Genomic DNA, 17,225 nt, shown 5'->3' on the forward strand with positions numbered 1-17,225 from the left:
CGGGAATTCCTCGGCCACAGGCACGCACGGGAGACCTGACGCAGACATGTGCGGAACATCATCAATATTTCAAAAATGTAAACCCGTATTGTGCAAATGACCACAACTTTAACATACCCATGCTCGCTGCGACAAGGTGGAACTCCTGACCAAACACCTGCTGCTGGCCCGGCGCGATGTTCAGGCGTGGAGGGAACACAGGGACAAACTCAGGGGACGGGGGACACGGGGGTCCACGACGCATCCTCCGGTGCAAAGCCAGGGCATGACAGTGGGACTTTGCACTGGACGAAAAACAAAACAAAATCTTTTATTCACTATTCCCAGACTCCCTCTGCCAATCACACTCAAAACCTATGCTTCACCAGCCAGAGTTGGACCTCAAGCTTTAAATATACAAAAACGTAATCTCGGGGTTGAGCATAGCTCAGCGGGTAGAGCACCCGCCCCATGTGTAGAGGCTATAGTCCTCACTGCGGGCGGGTTCGAATCCCGCACCGCACAGTCTAATCCCGCATGTCATTCCCCCCTCTCTACCTCCTGTTTCCTGTCTATCTCTACTAACCTGTCCATTAAAGGCAAAAAAAGCCCGAAAAAAATATACTTTAAAAAAAACAACGTAATCTCATCTTGACAGGAGTTTGTCTACTAAAACAATGAAGTGTGTGTCTAGGTTTTATGTGTGTGTACAGAATCAGTGGAAATATTTGTAGGTCAATGGTTGATTGTGTGTTTAGAGACTGAATAAATGTATAGAGTGTAAATGTGTTCTGGATCAGAGGATCACAGATGTACAGCAGCTGAAGATCGTACAGTCGTCAAACTAGCAGAGAACCAGATCACACAGGCCAGAGTAGGATACCTGTACATTCAAAAATAATACACAATTAAATTTAAATATTGCTGTGATATAGAAAATCTGTACACTCACATGTCTGATAGACACAACAAGATAAAACACTTCAAATCAAAAGAATGTCTAACTATCCTGGATAAACTAATCCCCAACTGTAGCAAAAGATTTTTTGACATTAACAAGGAGTCTTTCCTCTCAAAAGCATGATTGTCTTACATGTATCCTTATTAAATATTTGCTCTATTACTTCACACATATTGACTTACACACCAACACAAAACTAAATAAATAACAGACAGAGGAACAAAAGCATACAGACAAACAAGCACACCATCTCTTATAAATCACATCAAACAGCTGCCTAGCTCGTGCTAAAATAACATGCATTAAAGTTGAATAGCATTAGCATACGATTAGCTTACAGGTACAAATCATGGTTCAGCTAGCAGGCTAACATGTACTTAAGTTGCAATACAACTAACTATCCACTCATCATGCTAATTGGCAAAAAAAAAACATCAATACGTTTTTAAAATCCATCTCACAACCTTATTACTTCCTTTTACATGTGATAATATGTATTTAAGTCAACCACTGGTGTCTTTAGATTCAATTGTATCACCTTAAAAGCAGCTGCAGTTAGCTTCACAAGCTCGACAAACACATGAGTCATTCCTCTTAATATAATTACCTAAATGGCATCTTACTGGACAAAAAATGGGTTAGGGTAAATATAAGCTATGTAGCACACAGAGAAACAAAGCTACAGCCTTAAAATATAATTAACATAATGGCATAAATCATGCTACAGCTAACGGCTAGCAGACTAACGCGGCTAACATTAGCATACGATTAGCGTATTAGCATGATATTAGCATACGATTAGCATACAGCTAGCATACAGGTTTCTTATATACAGTCTATGACAGGTACGAGTCATGCTACAGCTAACGGCAAGCAGGCTAACACGTGGCTAAATTGCAATCAATTAGCATACGCGCTAATCATGCTAATTTCCAAAAAAACGCCAATACATTTTAAAAAAAACATTCTCACAGCCTTTTTACATTTCGTAATATGTATTTGAGTCAGCCACTTGTGTCTTAAGAGTCGATTTAATCACATTAAAAAGTAGCTGCAGTTAGCTACACAAGCTCAACAAACACATGAGTCATTCCTCTTAATATAATTACCTAACTGGCATCTCATCAAAAATATAAGCGATGTAACACTCAGAGAGAGAAACAAAGCCAGACACAGCATATTTTATATTTGTTTAAGTCAACCATGTGTGTCTTGGGGTTCAATTTTATCGGACTAAAATTAGCCGTAGTTAGCTTCACAAACTAAACACACAATCTGCTAACATTAAGACAACAGACATGAACCGGCACTTACCTCAGAGACGTTTGAACTAAGCCGAGCGACACCACGCAAGGCAATTTATGTGTCGAATGTATGACGCTCTCATCAAGCCACCAGGAGGTCCAATCACAGTCATCCAAAAAAAGAAAAAAAAAAATCATTAAAAAAAAATCCCATTTGTCAAAGACACTCTTGACCTTATATGGTGAAATCTCCGGTACCATATAAAATGGATGCCAGGGTTTGCAGGATCTGCCTGTTTTTGTGTAAATAAATATTAAATGATGGTCTCCTTGCCTCTAATTTACTGTAACACCATAACATGATATATTTGTGAAGCAATTCCACAGTTAAGTTTTTTGTTTAACATACAAGACCCTTAATTAATTAACCCTAGGCTACATTTTGAGAATTTATCACATATTCTGTATATTTCTGGTAATTTGGGCCAGGCCCGTCACAACAGGACAGGCAAACCAAGCAATTGCCTTGGGCCCCGAGCTGGCCGGGGGCCCCCAGACAACGACTGGTTATGAATCCGAATCCGAATCCGGCCCGCCGAACCGTCCAATCCGGCCCGCGACTGGATTCCATAATTATGAGGATCAAAGAGAAAATATCATGTGGTCCACACTATTAAAGCAACTGAAAACAGCAACAACTGAGACTCTTCAGTAATCCACACCATTTATGACTCTATATATTCCGAAATGAGGACAGACTCGCTGCACTGTTTAGCCTAACATTTATTGTTTCACACAGTTCTTTTTTTTTTTTAAACATAACTGTACCCTCATGCCCTTACTTAACATTTGGTTTTTATTTCAAATTTCAACTAAAAGCTTCAAACTAGTAGACTTCTCAGGACAAAAAAGCAGGAAAAACCAACTGGCATAACTTAAAATAGCATGGTAAATAACCTGGTACCAGAACAAAACAGGTCACAAATAATGTTTGCACATCAAATAAAAAGTTAAATCACAAGGCTGAAATGGGCTACTCATACTGTTTAATGGCTGAAGTTACATTTCCCCTCTGACACCAACTTTTTCACATCAGGTTTGGCCGCTGTCAGACTTATGCGCAAACAGTCCTCCAAAGACTGGTTTGACAGTCGGTTCCTCTCGTATGTTTTTATCGAGTTCATCTTGGAGAACGCAGCCTCGCAGGTGTAGGTTGAACCGAACATGGTGAGCACATACATAGCCAGCGTCTTCAATGTGCCATAGTCCTCGGGACAAGACACCCAAAATGCGCTCAGCCTTTCAGCACCAAGGAGAGCAGCCTTCATGTCACCTGCGGCCTGGATTTCAGCCAGCTCGCTCTGAATGGCCGCCTCGTCCAACGGCATCATTTTCACCTCGTTTGTGGAGAATTCTCCGCCTGGGCTGATGGTGAATTGGTCACGCACAAATCCAATGACATCCCTGGAAATGAAAAAGTCATCGAATCTAGCGGAGAAGTTGTCTTTTAATTGTGTGATGAATGTCTTCATCTTGTGTGTTACGTTGCTTTCTGCCACGTCTTCAGTGTGTTGAAGTGCAGCAGCCTCCCTGACAACAAATCTGCGTGGAACACATCAAGTTTGTTCCCAAAGGCATCAAGTTTTTCCACCAAATCCACCACTGATTTTTCTTTTCCTTGCAGCTGGAGATTAAGTGTATTCAAATGGGAGAAAATGTCTGTTAAAAACGCAACGTTGCACATGTATTCTCTGTCTTGCATGATGCGGAGATGGTCAGCTGCCGCTTTTGATTTACTTTGTTTCAAATAATCCACTTGGGCACGGAGTTCAACGAAGCGCTCCAGTGCTTTGCCCTTACTGAGCCAGCGCACGTCATTGTGGAGTAACAGGTCATCATGAGAAGCCTGGGATTCAAGCACAAATTTGCGGAACAGGCGGTGCTGCGTGCTTGAATTTCCTCTGATGTGGTTAATTATTTTCATTGTTTTCTCCATCACCTCTTTGAGCTCCCCACTTAGCTTTGCGCACAGCACGCTTTGATGGATAATACAGTGAAGTGCGTTAGTTTTAGGAGCGACAGTCTTTATTCTGCTCACCATACCCTTGTTTTTGCCAATCATGGCAGGTGCACCATCTGTCACTGTCAGGTTGATTTTATCCAGGGACAATCCATGGCTTTTAAAAAAATCCTCCAGTTTTCCAAAGATGATGTCAGCAGTGGTGTTGTCCTCCAGAGGAAGCAATGCCAGCAGCTCCTCTCGGAAATCTTTGCCATCAAAGTATCTGACAAAAACGCACAACTGTGAAATATCCGTGTTGTCAGTGGACTCATCAATAGCCAGTGAAATGTATTTGGCTTCCTTGATCCCGTCAATGACAGCTTGCTGGACATGCTCTGCCAAGACGTGTACACGACGTGCAGCAGTTGAAGCAGAGAGAGGTATTTGTTTGACAGATGCAATAACTCTGTCCATGGATTTGTCAGGGGCAAGTTCCTCCAGAACGGTGACCATGCACTCCTTTAAACCCTCACTTTCCGTGAAAGGCCGGTTATGTTTGCAAAGCACCCAGGCAGCCTGCAGAGATGCACACGTTACTCTCTCTTGATCAGTTAAAGTTCGAGTAATAATGCCACTTGCACGGGAGTAGGCAGATTTCAATGTGGCGATTTTTCTCTGACGGGCCTCTGACTGCTCAGGATATGAATCCTTGAAATTTGTATGTTTAGTGTGGTGGTGACGGCGCAGATTATATTCTTTTGCAACAGCAACAGTTTCGTTGCAAATAAGGCATACAGGTGACGCATTTCGGAAGGTTGGCATGATAAATGCGTACTTTTCAGTCCAGTCATCATTGAAGGATCTGTTTTCCACATCAACTTTTCGTTTCATGGCCCTTGAGAGTGCCATTTTACCTGTGTTAAGAGGCCTTTTCCTATCACTTCCGTGGTGTTTGTTTTTCAAGTGCTCTATTACAGTGGGCGAGAAGAGTCATAACACATGCAAATGCCAAAACAAATGACGGACCCACATCCTTTTTTCCGAAAACAAAGAAACACAGAGTTGTTTCCAAAGAGGTAAGTGTAATGTGTAATTCCAACATATTAAGTACTCAGTAATTGTTAAACGTTCAAAACGGTGTGTCATATGACTATATTCGTTTTTAATTTATAGGGGGCGCTGTTGCCCCCGTGTGGGTCTGTCGCTGATTATGGTCCCCCTGGAAACATTTCTGTTTTCATCTAGTTTGCAGTTTGTTTCCCTATTTGCTCGTGTTGTGAATATTTTTAACATTGATGAAGGTGTTTTCTGAGTTTGCAGGTGTTTTGGCATTTGCATGTGTTATGACCCTTCTCGGCCACCATACTCTATAAATAAAGTTGACTTAATTGAGTTGAGGCAAAATATCTCTATCACTCCTGGTGGTTGACTGTGGTATAGGTGATAGGAGCCTGACTCATAAAGGCTAAACATGCCTTCAGTTTTGTAATGAAATGGAAAAAATATAAACAATAAACATCAAATAATAATGTTATGCCAAAATTAGATTTTTATTTAATTTTCATTTGAGGGTCCGGCCCCCAAGGTGACTGTCCGGTAAAATTCTGGCCCTCTGACGCGAGGCCGGCTCTACGCAGGGGCAAGAGGGGGCAGAGCCCCCTTAAATAAATGTCTTGCCCCCTCAAATCAAAATTTTGGAAGTTGAGAAAGCACATTTTAATATACTCACAAAATTAATATGCATTACAAGTTGACAAAATAATGTGCATTAGCGGAAAAATCCGCCGAAAAAGGGACACACAGGATAGCCTACAGTGTCGGCTTCCCTCTCATCTCTCTGTCCCTCCGCTGTGCGTGTATCATTCTATGACGTGTATTCACCACAGGCTGCGCAGCACAGACACACACCCGCACACACACCCGCACACACCCCTCAGCCCTGTGTCAGGTTTCAGCACTGCCACGGAGTGGGTTAGACATTGAAGGAGCAGCAGCGTTACAAGCATAGAGATGAGTGCCCACGTCCACTGCATGTGACAAACTGAAGACAAGTGACCTGTGTCTGACGGACTCTTTATACAGTCTATGGACGGACCCCTACGTAAAGCCCCGCCCCAGGCTGTAGTTCTGTACTGTTTTTTTTTTTTTAATAATCACAGCCGCTAGCAATACTGCACCTTTAGCATCAGCAAGCACTGATTCTCCTGCACCAGCTCCCTCCATCCCCTCAACAAGTGCTCCCCCAAAGCAGCCTGTTAAGCTGCCAACAAAAAAACAAGAAAAAAAAGTTCTGCTGTATATCTGTTGTGTTTTATAAAATAGTTTGAGAAGATTTTGTATTATTATTCAATAAGACTATCTTTCAGTTTTGTAAATATTGTAGCGACCAGAGGGGGGAGTGGTCACTCTGATTGGGACAATTTGAGCTGGTTCTCTGGTTTGAGCTCAAAGGCTCATGGGACTGTTAATGTTTGAAAGGAAAGCCATGTTTTAGTGATGTTATGTGCATATTTAATTGTGTTATGTGAGTTTCCAGGTTATATGGCCATACATAGTGTTAAGTTTGATGTTAACTGTAATTAGTAGTGTAGCCACCGCGACTGAGTCTCCTGGTGTGTTTGATTACCTCTGGCCAGTAAGCATATGCGATTGTAGTTCATTCTGTTGTTTAATAAATAGCACCTTCTATGGTCAAACGGTGTGAGGGACACAGGGATCACTTCTTCTTCCATGTGAATTTGCCATAATATCAGTATATATGTAGTATTATAGTTTACTGTAGTGTGAGAAGTCCTACCTTAGGTTAAAATTTATTTGAAAATCAGGTCATCCAGTTAAGATAAATATTATGTTGTTGGTTGATAAAATCTGGATGAAGAATGTTTTATTTCATTTTATTTTATTAATTTTTTTTATTTTTATTTTTCAGTTTCCCCCCTTGAGGGATTGCCACCTTATTGTGGTCAGGGGGTTTGCATGCCTCAGTTAGTGTTCAGGTGGGACACCCAAGTTGGACAGGTCTGAAGGTAGAGGCCTGACAAAGTACAATCCACTTCTCCAGGTTGGGGTTGGACACATAGACCCCTTTCAATGAAGGAAGCATCGTTACTATAAGCACAGAAAAAAGTGCTGGAGCATGATGTGTACACATGATGCCCCCTTCACATTTCTGACTGCCCCCTCATATATACCTGCCTAGAACCGGCCCTGCTCTGACGAATATAGTTGGTGACCCCTGCTTTAAATGCTGTGATGGTCAATGCAGGAAAGTGCAGCGACACTGCACAAACCGTTTCAAGGAATTTGGGGGCCCCAAGCAAAATGGACTTGGAGGCCCCCCCACCACCACCGTCCGCCGACGCCGACACCCCTGGACCACAGCAAAAAAACCTACGCCTCACTATCCCTCCCCGCCCGCCCAAAGCCTACAGGAACCACAGCATAGACACTGTTGAAGTTCAACCACACATATCAATAAAAATGTTCTTAACATTACAAATACTGCTTACAAATGTTGCATATAGGCTACTGTACACATTGTATATCTACTTATTTTATTTGAACATTTGCAATCAACATATAAACAAAGTGCAAATTCGGTATTAAATATAAAATCCAACATAGATAAAAGAACACACACACATATAAGATTAACCTTTAAAAAATATGCAAAATATCTACACCTGCTGTTTGCGAGCCTTGGCTTCAGCAAAGGCAACCACAATGTCCTCCATGTCCAAAGACCGGCGAACATCACGCTGAATTGACCTCTTGGCTCATGGTGGACCTCATGTATGTCTTTATCAGCTTCAAAGCTGAAAAGCTCCTCTCACCTGAGGCCACAGTCACAGGGAGAGTCAGGAGTAGCTGCAAGGCAATGCTTAAATTACTGTAAAGATCCAGTAACTTTTCACTGTATATGTAGTTCAGCATGTCAAATGGGTAAGTGGCTAACATAAACAAGGATCGTCCCTATGTTCCCCCGGGTCCCAAGTTTCCTCACTTTGTATGTGACCGGGGAACACACACGCACACACACATGATCCCGTCTACAGTTAGCCAGTTAGCTGAGTTAGCCGCTGAGTAAGCCGCCGAGCTAGCAGCCTCTACTGTGGGGGGCCCCCTTGAGGGGGATTCCGATAACAGTGTCGCTGCACTTTCCTGCATTGACCATCACAGCATTTAAAGTGTAGTGACTAGTCCTAAACTTAAAGCCACTACTGGCTGCTAATGGCTGGATGTTCCGACGTGCACTCAATACGCAGACTACTTAACTGGTTGATCTATTATTTATTGGTCGTTTAAACACAACGCTTAGTTTTCGTTTGTTGCTCTTAATACAAAATAACATAATAAACCAAAACAACAGAAAATAGCTGCGACCTGAACACAGTCAAAAAACTTTTTGCCCTCACCATCAGCGCACCTGTGGTGATTGGCATGACCCTTTAAGAATAAATAGTGCGCTGCCTGCATAACCATGCACCCCCTGCTGTTTGCGAGGAGTACCACACTCAAATTCATATCTGGCTCCTACATAAAGGGACGCGCAAACAGTTTGTCGTTGCATTCAATTCATAACCAGTCGTTGTCTAGGGGCCCCGGCCAGCTCGGGGCCCAAGGCAATTGCTTGGTTTGCCTGTCCTGTTGCGACGGGCCTGGTTGTCTATGAACACATCTTTGAAACGTACAATCCCTTTCCTGTGCCACTCTTGAAAGGCAGAGTCCTGATAGGATGGTTTGAAAAGGTAGTTTGATGCAATAGGGCTTAGCAGAGAAAAGCTATGAAAACCAAAATGTTTCCTAAGTTGGGCCCAAATTTTTAGAGAATGTTTAACCACTGGGTTTCTGATTGATCTAAGTGAGGGAAGTGGGAGTGAGGATCCAAGGAGTGCAAGAATTGACAAATTTTCGTTTGGCTGTAACTCCATCGCCACCCAGTCAGGGCAGTCAGGCTGGCCATAACAGGAGGACCAAAATGCAAGGCAGCGCAAGTTAGCAGCCCACTAATAAAAAGGAAAGTTTGGAAGGGTCAGACCCCCTGTCGGCTTGGTTTTTTGAAGATGAATCTTGTTCAAACGTGGTCGTTTACCCCGCCATAAATATGAAGAAATAACTGAGTTGAGAAGTTGGAAAAAGGATCCGGGGATAAAGAGTGGTAAGGCCTGGAAAAGGTACAGAAATTTAGATAGTATGGTCATTTTGATTGAGTTGATGCGACCCACAAGCGACATCGACAGGGGCGACCATTGTGTTAGGATTTGTTTAGTTTGATTTAACAATGTAATAAGATTCTCCTGGAAAAGATCTTTATGCTTCCTTGTCACGGATATGCCTAAATAGGAAAATGTGGTGTTCTCAATTTTGAAAGGAAAACTGCTAAGGTCTAATGCACGTGCTTCATTATTGATGGGGAAGAGCTCACTTTTATTGAGATTTAATTTATAGCCTGAAAGTTTACCGAACTGACTAAGTAGCGACAGAACAGGGGGCAATGAGGCTGTTGGATAAGAGATGAAGAGCAACAGGTCATCAGCATAAAGTGAGACTTTATGCTCCGTGTGACCTCTCCAGACACCAGATATATCCTTACAAGAACGAAGTGCTGTGGCAAGCGGTTCAGTAGCCATGTCGAAGAGCATGGGACTGAGGAGACACCCCTGACGGGTTCCACGATGCAAACTAAAAGGTCTTGACCGTTGGGAGTTAGTACGAATTGAGGCTGTGGGATGCAAATACAATAATTTAATCCATGAAGTAAAATTTGGACCAAAACCAAATTTGTTCAGCACAGTAAATAAGTAGACCCATTCAACACGATCGAATGCTTTCTCTGCATCGAGAGAAACAACACATTCAGGGACATCTTCAGAGGCAGAGTAGACAATGTTGAACAGTCGTCTTATGTTAAAGTAGGACTGCCTGCCTTTAACAAAGCCTGTTTGGTCTTTGGATATGGTTGTGGGGAGGGTATTCTCCAATCTACGGGCTAGGACCTTGGCTAAAACTTTAGCGTCTGTGTTTAGGAGGGAGATAGGCCTGTAGGAGGCGCATTCAGTCAGGTCTTTACCTTTTTTAGCTATCAGAGTAATAATGGCCTCAGACAATGAAGGAGGGAGGGAACCTTGTCTGCAGGATTCTGAGAGAACTGAACATAGCAATGGGGAAAATTGCATCTTTTGCATGACCATCTCATATCACAAGAGGCCTACTCTTTCTCCCTGATGAATTTCTCCTCGACCTCCTCTCCCTAGACCTCAACTCCAACTGTCCACAAAGTCCACTGGCTCCTCCAAAGGGCACCCTGAAAATAAAGAGACACAATTTGTGGTATTAAAACAATGGTCTAAAATATTCAGTCACAATTTTAATATTACGTTATGATGGATGAATAAGGGAAAATAACAAAACAATATCATATCATGCATACATTATTTTCTACTTGCCTGCATGATGTTCTGTTCTGATTTGCTTCCTGTTGATAGATAGAAAAATATAATATATATAAAATATAATAAGTCTTAATAAGAAATAAACTGTATCATGAACAAAAACAAATGAACATTTTGTTTTGTCTAGCTAAATAAAACAACACATGACAGATTTATAGAACTTGTAATGAACAATTGATTCTTTCATTGAACTACAAAAACACGAATCCTGAGTAAAATAATAGTAAAAAAGTTGTTAACCCAAATTAGTGCAGACGCATTTGTTAAACATTATACCGTTACGTTGGTGCTTTTTTAATATCCTAACTTCAGTTATTTTTATCGGGAAAAACTGCAGCCCTCCCACTTACGTACAGGTCAGCACGGACCAATGTGGCGCTATGCTAACTTTAAATTAACTTATGAACAGTGACATATCTTGCGTCAAACTACGTGCAGACTTATATATTATCACAAATTTAAAACAAAACGGTAATAACTTATCTGCGAAATGACTGTCGTACGTGCTACACCTTGCTCTGTGATCCTGTAACGTCCGGAGCAGAGCCAGTCCTGTTGTATTGTGCGCATGCGTCGTGCATGCGTTTCAAAACGCTGCACTTTCAGAGTAAAGTGTTATGTCACAGTCACTTCACATTAATAGACAGTCTCAGAATCACTCGGACGCTTTCAGCTCAGTCGGACATTTGTTTATTTTCCAGCAGGCCCTACAGGAAGTGACGTCATTCTAAAGGAACATTACACCTGAACTCTCACTGCACATAAAGTTGATGTAGTATTTCTAGGTTTATGTACATACAACTATTAAACATTTAAATAGTATGAGGAAACCAAAGTAAAACTTACTCTTCCCCCATAATTCATGTATTACGTTAATAAAATGTTTAATTTCCCTTAAGAAACTCTAGTTCTTACTGAATCTTAAAAATACAAGGTAGAAATTATGACAGTTACTCTAATAGAGTTTACTGCACCAAAAAGTAATTTTTTTCAGTGTATTATCCACATAAGGTGAACAAAAAGATCCGAGTTGGCAGAACTCTTGGCAAAACTTAAAAACCTAAACAGCTGGCAAAAGTTGAGAAAACTCAAAAATCTCTTGCATCATGTTGCCTTGATATTTTACGTTTTCTCAACTTTTACTTTTTTACAGTGTACTGAAATGTCAAATTTCTTTGCCTATTCTTTTCTATTGGCCTGCGTCCACGTCAAAAATGTTTTATATTTTAAGATCAGTATAAAAATGTATTTTGATAATATTTCTAGAGAAATCTGAGAAATGTGCATTTTATTTTCATTCTTTTTGTTCAGTGAATGTATATTATGTTTAGTTTATCAGTTATTACTGATTGCTTCAGGTCACACCAGAAAATTGTAGGAATGTAACATTTTCTGTTGTTCCTATGGTGGTTGCTATTACATGGTGTTTGAATAAATGTCTTAGTGTTGTGTAAAGCTCTGATATCATTTGTGTGATTTCATTTCTCTTTGTCTGCAAAGCGTCTTCTTCACCTCAGTCACATCCTTCACATTGAGAACCCATTGCATGTCTCATGAAAGGCAGATTTAGCTTCTTGGTAACTGTGTAGGGACTGAACAAAGTTTAAGAACGACCTGAAAAAACAATGAAGTCATATGAAATCATCATCAACTAGCTTGCAGTATATGTATTCTTGAGGCTAGAACAGGAAAGTGGATAAAGGGCAACCTTGCCTAGTAGAAAAACATAGATGAAAGGATGATGAAAGTCTTCCATCACCTTTAACTGTTGATACTGGCCCATGATAGATGAATTTGTTTTGGGTCTACCACTTGACTTTTTTGTCCCATAACCCTCAGGGTCTTTTAAGAAATTTAAAATGACTTTACCTCATCCAACCTCAGCAGCGATGGCGCTTTGTGAGAGGCCTTGCTTGTGCAGCTCAACAATCCTGCCACATTCCTTGCCATCAGGAGGTCAAGACAGTATGAATGTCTGACAGAAAATGACATGAAAGCCAGCTTTTAGCACAAGGTAGTGTGATAGATTTGAACTTAACCTCCATTTTCTCTCTTTTAATCTCTCTTTTATTCTCTTGTTTACTCATTTACTTCATACTTGATGGGAAATTCCTCATGAATGACAATAAATGACAATAAATGGGTTAGGGAAATGTATCATGTTTTCCAGAAGGAAGTTCAATTACTCCTCTGCCAAAGTTCATTGGAGTTTCACATCATTGTTATTTCCTTGACTGAGTCATTGCACGTGTCATTTATGTTTTACAGTTGGTCATATAATTCCTTCCTTAATGTTAGTTCCTTTAATTATGTTACTTTCTACTATGAATTAAATGGAGGTTGGAAGAAGAGTGAGTGAGTGTAATGCTATAATGCTATTTTATATGCTGAGTGTTTAAATATCTAGTGCATTATACTGAGTGTATTTGACTTTATTCTGGGCAGAGTAAAGACCATAAAGAACAGCTTTAAAGAAGGAAATAAATACATTCAAACCAGCTCAACACTGTAAGTTTACACTGGTCAATAAATATAATCAGTGCATCCATTCATTTGTTAGAAAATCAGAAAATCTTCACATTTATTGTAAATTACATTTTGAATTGTTACATGAACATAGGAGTCACAAAGAGAAAAAAGTAACAAAAACAAAAAAGGGATGACACTTTTTCTGCCTTTGGGTTCCTGTTAGACATGGTCATCCCAAACTCAGATTAATGAGCAGGATATAATGGCTTTGCCTGGAAATGCTACCTACAGTATATAGACCTATTTGATAGATGTTTATTTTTCTGCAAAACAATTCAATGTTGACGCAGGAGACAAAGTCCATGTTTTATCATTGTCAGGTGAATAAGGTGACTCAGTTTTAGGGGTTGAAGTGAGTATATAAAGAAGAGAGAAGCCTCCACTGATCTACCTGATACCTGAGGAACACATTGACCTGACAGCTGCTTCTGCCTGTAAGTCTTTTACCTCTGTGCATATAGTTAACCCTTCAGCTGTACTGTATATTCCAATGCTATCTCCTTTAGCCCATTGCTGCTGTATGTTCTAAGTCTACTTTTGATTGTCTGTTTTCACTGCAACTTCTTTTCCATTTAAATATCCACGTTAACATTGCCTACTGAAGAAAACTGTGGTTACATAATTGAGAGCACTGGATTTGGATTTCTTTCTCCCTCCAGACCTTCATTACATTTCATCATCATGAAGAATCTTCTGATCCTTTCTGTTATCCTTTGTGCTGCACTTTCAATCAGAGCTGCAACAGGTGAGACAGAATATGTCTAAATACCAGTAACACTCATTAGTACTTGTTTAGTTTTATAAATTGATCTATATGAATAATGTTTGCCTTTCTTTTCCCACAGTTGTTCCAGCTGAAGCTGCTGCTGCTGTGCCCCAGGAGGACAACCACATACCAAACTCAGGTTAAAAATAAAAAATAATAGAAGATTGAACTAAAAATAACTTGTATGTCCTATATTTCTACTCTGTGGCAGTATGTCTAAAATAACGTAATAAAGTAATAACAAATAATAATAATTGTTCTATAAAGTAATATATATGAATAATGATTGACATTGTTTGTGGCGGCTGTGGCTCAGGAGGTATAGCCGTCATCCACCAATCGGAAGATCAGCTATTTGATTCCTGGCTCCTCCACTTGTCTGCTTGTCCTTTGGACAAGATACTAAACCCCAAATTGTCTCAATGGCTGCACCAATAGTGTTTGAATGGTTAGTTTCCTCCTGATGAGCAGGTCAGCATCCTGTGTGGTAGCTCCTGTCATCAATGGATGAATGTGACATATAGCTTAAAAGTGCTTTGCGTGGTCATAAAGACTAGAAAAGCTATATAACACAGGACACAGTACAGTCTATTTACCATTTCACACAAAGAGCATACAAATCAATCAACTGAAATGAGCTTATGTTGATTTGTTTTCACAGAGGTGGTTGCTGCAGCTGATCAACCTCATGGTAAGAAAGTCACACAAAAGAGATTCACAGTAACACATCAAACTACATGTGGAGAGATGCTCAACCCTCACAGTAACAATACATGAGCTGGGCTCAGCCTGTTTCACTTAAGTCAGCTGTTGTGTTGTTGTCAGCTGTAACAGTTTTTTTCCCTGCCACTGTCACAAAGTGCTGCTCATGGTGGAATGTTGGATCTCTGTTATCAAATTAAAGAGTATGGTCAGGACCTGCTCTGTGTGTAAAGTGCCTTGAGATGACTTTTGTTGTCATTTGGCGCTTTTTAAATAAAGATTGATTGATTAATACATTTGATTCAATTTGATGTTTTCATTTTTGACTTTTTTCACAAATCAAATGCAGTGCTTATCATTTACTAGCAACTATCTATTATGTCAATAAAACAAATTATTTAATAAGTAAAAATATATGTTAGTATTTTTGCTTGTATTATTTAAATTCCATAACTTTTTTTCCCTCATAAATTTCAGCTCGTTTTGGGTTTTGCCTCGACGGTTGGACAAGTCATGGTGGCAGCTGCTACTATTTAGGCAACGATGCTGTTACCTGGAGAAATGCTGAGGTAATGACGATAGAATATATAAAGAAAGAAAAGATTTTTTTTTAAAAAGAAAAGAAAAAAAAAATATTTTTCTTTCCATGACTGCATTATGTCCCTCTGCAGAGCTTCTGTGCTAGCTTTGATAGCAGTCTGGCCTCAGTCCATAACATCTGGGAGTATCATTTCCTCCAGCGTATGGTGAAGACTGGTGGTCACACCTTCGCCTGGATTGGAGGTTACTACTTCCAGGTTTGTTGAAACATTTTAAAAGCCTGTATTATAGACAACCTTTAGTTACAAACACATTTCAGAGGTAGGCTGTGTGGTATAATCATTTTCACTGTTTTCTCATGAACTAGTGCTTTCCTTTCATTTGGATGATAATAATTTGGGACATGGATGCCACAACTTTGTATCACACATTCTGATTATTATTTGTAAATAACCAATTATGATGAAAACTTGGTAGAATATTCATACTCTGTGGTTTCTAGTCAGCTTGTTTGTGTATAATTTGTTTTTCGTTCTGTTTAAACAGTGATAAATGAACAAACGCATCATTTACTTTCAAACACTGAAAATTAGCCTACAACAGCTGACTATACCTGTCAGGGTTAGGGTTAGGTGTTGGTGTCCCTGGTCCATCCATTGGGAAACTGACAGTGCAGTCTATGCAATTAGAGACAAACTGTTTTTTAAAATACTACCACTAGGTGTCACCAGAATGAGAAATGGTCAAATTTTACATGTACATGCTTTAAACTAACAAATGTGGAGATAAATGTGAAAAGCTTCAGTTTAAGGGAACTATAACTGTCATTTTTCTTCCAGAATGATTGGAGATGGGAAGATGGCTCACGGTTTGACTATCACAACTGGGAAACAGCAAGCTCCACTAACCACTATCAGTGCCTCCAGCTCAACTCTCAGGGTAAGAGAAGGAAGGAAAGATCTTTCTCAATGCAAAAATATCTTACGTGCACAGTATGAAAATGCTCTTGCTTCTGCTGAGGATGATGATGTTTTTGCAGAGTCCAGAGGATGGTCCAATCACGGCTGTGGCATGACCTTCCCATTCATCTGTCAGCACCGGTCAAACTGCTAGCTTGTCCTTTATAAGATTACATATTATGTCATGTTAATACACATCAAAGTAAATGTTTTTCTTTTGTTTTTTGTTTTACTTTGCTGAGTTTGATATTTCTATTCTTTGTTACTGTATTTAGCTGACAAACCATTATGAGTGCAATTAACTTTATGCCATGCAAAAATAAAATAACTTGTGACTTCCTTTTCTTTTTTTTTTTACATTATTTGGGGACACAGGCATCTCTCTGTGTGTAAACGCATCAGGATATGAGATTTACAGGCCATTAATAATGCAGCTTGGTATTGGCTCATTATGACCCATGGTGTATAGATAAATTTGAGCTTTTCATGCTTAAGTGTTCAACCTATATATATGGCATCTACAGTAATAGTGATCAGTTTTATTTATAGAGCAACGTACCCAAAGACACTTTACATAAGTTAAAAAGATCATCATTGTGTGCTGGTGAATGAGCTGTGAGTGCATGTCGAACATTTTCAGAGCAGATATTTTACCTGGCAGGAAAAGCACACGTGATGTGATTTTGCAGTTTTGCAGAATATTTAAATCTTTTACATGAACAGAAGAGTACATGAGAGTTTTTATGAGGGTGATTTGTGCAAAACTTTTGAGACAGACTCAACTGACCAGAATGACTGTTGCCTACACTGATAGATTAGTCCTGAAATAAGGAATACTTTTCATTTAATGGTTGAGGGCTCTGAGGAAACAGAAGCCCATAAATGGCCACACGGTGGTGCCATTGGATCTGAGTCACACTTTCTTTAGCCCATGACAAAGTTCAGAAATCTTTATATTTATATTGTATCTCTAATATACACACCTGAGCCCTAGTTAGAGTATATAGCACCTCATGAATGAATGCATTCTGACCTGTTTTGTCAAATAATATCATATTATCTACATGTGGCCAATAAGGAAGTACTGAGAG

The 17,225-nt window shown here is 39.9% G+C and overlaps 1 protein-coding gene across 1 annotated transcript; it reads left to right on the top strand.

Annotated features, from left to right (window-relative positions):
• The first annotated feature begins 13,848 nt into the window (after positions 1 to 13,848).
• On the top strand, positions 13,849 to 16,366 carry LOC128367085 (ladderlectin-like). The gene is made up of 6 exons (XM_053327885.1): positions 13,849 to 13,912; positions 14,013 to 14,072; positions 15,113 to 15,204; positions 15,307 to 15,432; positions 16,015 to 16,114; positions 16,215 to 16,366. Exons 1-6 carry the CDS (start codon positions 13,849 to 13,851, stop codon positions 16,286 to 16,288), a joined length of 516 nt encoding a protein of 171 aa, XP_053183860.1. The 3' UTR covers positions 16,289 to 16,366.
• The last annotated feature ends 859 nt before the right edge of the window (positions 16,367 to 17,225 follow it).

The sequence above is a fragment of the Scomber japonicus genome, chromosome 2, assembly GCF_027409825.1.
Source record: "Scomber japonicus isolate fScoJap1 chromosome 2, fScoJap1.pri, whole genome shotgun sequence".
NCBI lineage: Eukaryota > Metazoa > Chordata > Actinopteri > Scombriformes > Scombridae > Scomber > Scomber japonicus.

Excerpts from the sequence above, each read along its gene's own strand:
- LOC128367085 (XM_053327885.1), top strand. The coding sequence starts at position 13,849 with ATGAAGAATCTTCTGATCCTTTCTGTTATCCTTTGTGCTGCACTTTCA. Across the intron at positions 14,073-15,112 it reads CAACCACATACCAAACTCAG|CTCGTTTTGGGTTTTGCCTC; the intron begins GTTAAAAATAAA and ends CATAAATTTCAG. Across the intron at positions 15,205-15,306 it reads TTACCTGGAGAAATGCTGAG|AGCTTCTGTGCTAGCTTTGA; the intron begins GTAATGACGATA and ends GTCCCTCTGCAG.